Genomic DNA, 2500 nt, shown 5'->3' on the forward strand with positions numbered 1-2500 from the left:
ATTTTTGTAAATGTCTCTTGTCAATGTAATTTTATTTATATAGCACCATTCATACAAATTGTCATTCACACTATGAAGTAATCCAACACTGACGAGAGCTGGATCTCAATGAATCCCCTGTATGGATAAAGGTGTGTGTGTGTGTGTGTGTGTGTGTGTGTGTGTATATTTGTGTGTCTCTACCCGACCTCTCTGGTTGTTGTGTCGGGACAGATGTTTACAGGACACTCATTCCCATGAATCATAGCTGGGTTCACGCCACACTCTTATTGGTTGCAGGTGCGTCGTAAATAGTGCAGACACAAGATAGCCAGCCATGACGGAGAGAGCTGTCCGTCTCACCAGAAATGTTTCTCTCCCAGTGGAAAACCGCAACCCAGGATGCAAGATGTTTCTAGAACTCTCATGTCCAAATTTGGACAGTGAGCTTAGTTTAGAACTTTGCTCTGCTTTGATGCAACCAGAATGTTGCAGCCATATATAGACTATTGCTTATTCTAAACCATGCCGTGATTTTTGTGTAATGTACTCGACTCTCACTACTCAAACAGGTATTTCAACTGAGGAGTGCGTTTAACCCTTTCAGCCTGGTCACACTCACCCACCTAAACTGCATAACATCTCCAGCTGGTCGAATTGAGCTGAACTGTAGGTTCCGAGTGAACAGCACCACTTAACGGGTGTGTCTATGTCACTCTGCAACATCGCTCACACCATCACTTCACACCTAACTTGGCTCAGACTCCTCGTCTGGTATGAAACTACAGAACCACCTCCAGAAACTACAGCTACGCCACGGAACAGCTAACAACGGGATGCCGAGCGTAGGTTGTATTTATACCGAGGACTCAGTTGAACTAATTCAACTCTGTTACACTACTATAATTACAAACCAATAAACACCATGAATGGGTCCACGCAGACATCAACAGATTTAAGTAGTATGTCAACATGAATATATTATATACTATTAATATACTATCATCAAAGTAAAATACTTGTTTCTTCCCTGTTTTATTCCCAAATGTATTAATAAAGCTATGAAATGTCAGAAAAGCAGTGTTACAATAAAAAAACAGGACACAGAAGAAACAAATATTTTCCTTTATTAAAATGTGATTCTGTACAATCGGAGGTGGCTAGAACGTAACCTTAAATAAGACCTAACCTTCCTCTCTAAGGAAAGCACTTTTCCTTAAAGGAAACAGGAAGTGAGGTAGACCTATTTCAGCTGAAATTCTCTAAGTCAGGAAGTGACTTCCCAGAAGCCACAGTGTTGAGGTAAGTCCTGAGAGCAGCACTACAAGCACTACTAAGATTCATTGGAGGTGGGTAGATTAAAAGTAGTTACAATTATAAACAGACATAAAATGAGAGTAGTTACAAACGCACACAACCTGCTGTGTGCGATACTAGTGTGTGAAGGTGTTCAGTCAGGCCAGATGTGTTTTCAAGCCATGCCAGGGACAAGGGGGTGTGCTTGTCCAGGGGGTCACAGTAAAGATAGTAGACTATCTGTGTTTTGTGGGTCATTTCATTCTTGTTAAAAAGCTATAGCTAGCAGCAGCATGGGTGAGTTTCCTTGTTATGATGACCTATTGATATATGAGGTATATGCATTATGCATGAGGTGTTCTGTGTGTGTGTGTGTGTGTGTGTGTGTGTGGTGTGTGTGTGTGTGTGTGTGTGTGTGTGTGTAGGACAGGTCTCCTGAAGGTCTCTTACTCCTTGGCCAGGCTGACGCTGCTGGGCTTTGCTCCTATGGGGATGCCGTGTTTGTGCAGCGCTCCAATCAGAACCTCCCGCACGTCCTTGTTATAGGAGTCAAAGTCAAAGACGTTCCTCACCACGTTGGCCAGGCCCTCGTCAGGGAATTTCTGTTAGGAGAGAGAGGGAGAGAGAGATAAGCAGAGAGAGAGAGAGGGAAGCGGAGAGAGAGAGAGAGAGAAAGATAAGCAGAGAGAGAGAGAGGGAAGCGGAGAGAGGGAGAGAGATAAGCAGAGAGAGAGAGAGGGAAGCGGAGAGAGAGAAGGGGAGATAGAAGGACATAGAGAGAAGGGGAGAGAGAGAGAAGCGGAGAGAGAGAGGAGAGAGAGAAGGAGAGAGAGAGAAGGAGAGAAGGGGAGAGAAAAGGGGAGGGAGAGAAGGAGAGAGAGAAGGAGAGAGAGAAGGAGAGGGAAGGAGAGGGAGGAGAGAGAAGGAGAGAGAGAGAAGGAGAGAGGGAGAAGGAGAGAAGGGGAGAGAGAGAAGGAGAGAGATAGGGAGAGAAGGGGAGAGAAAGAAAGAGAGAGAGAGGAGAGAGAGAGAAGGAGAGAGAGAGAGAGGAGAGAGAGAGAAGGAGAGAGAGAGAGGAGAGAAGGGGAGAGAAAAGGGGAGAGAGAGAAGAGGGGAGAGAGAGAAGGAGAGAGAGAATGAGAGGGAAGGAGAGAGAGAAGGAGAGAGAGAAGGAGAGAGGGAGAAGGAGAGAAGGGGAGAGAGAGAAGGAGAGAGATAGGGAGAG

At 45.3% G+C, this 2500-nt stretch overlaps 1 protein-coding gene across 1 annotated transcript in view; it reads right to left on the reverse strand.

The window, feature by feature from the left end:
- Nucleotides 1-2500, reverse strand: part of LOC311329457 (von Willebrand factor A domain-containing protein 8-like) — a gene marked incomplete at both ends in the record, with an annotated part of 15265 nt that overhangs the window by 8753 nt on the left and 4012 nt on the right. Inside the window, 1 exon segment of the mRNA XM_084463303.1 lies at nucleotides 1726-1877. Coding sequence (XP_084319429.1) covers nucleotides 1726-1877 — 152 coding nt within the window.

The sequence above is a fragment of the Borostomias antarcticus genome, assembly GCF_949987555.1.
Source record: "Borostomias antarcticus genome assembly, contig: scaffold_638, whole genome shotgun sequence".
NCBI classification, from domain to species: Eukaryota; Metazoa; Chordata; class Actinopteri; order Stomiiformes; family Stomiidae; genus Borostomias; species Borostomias antarcticus.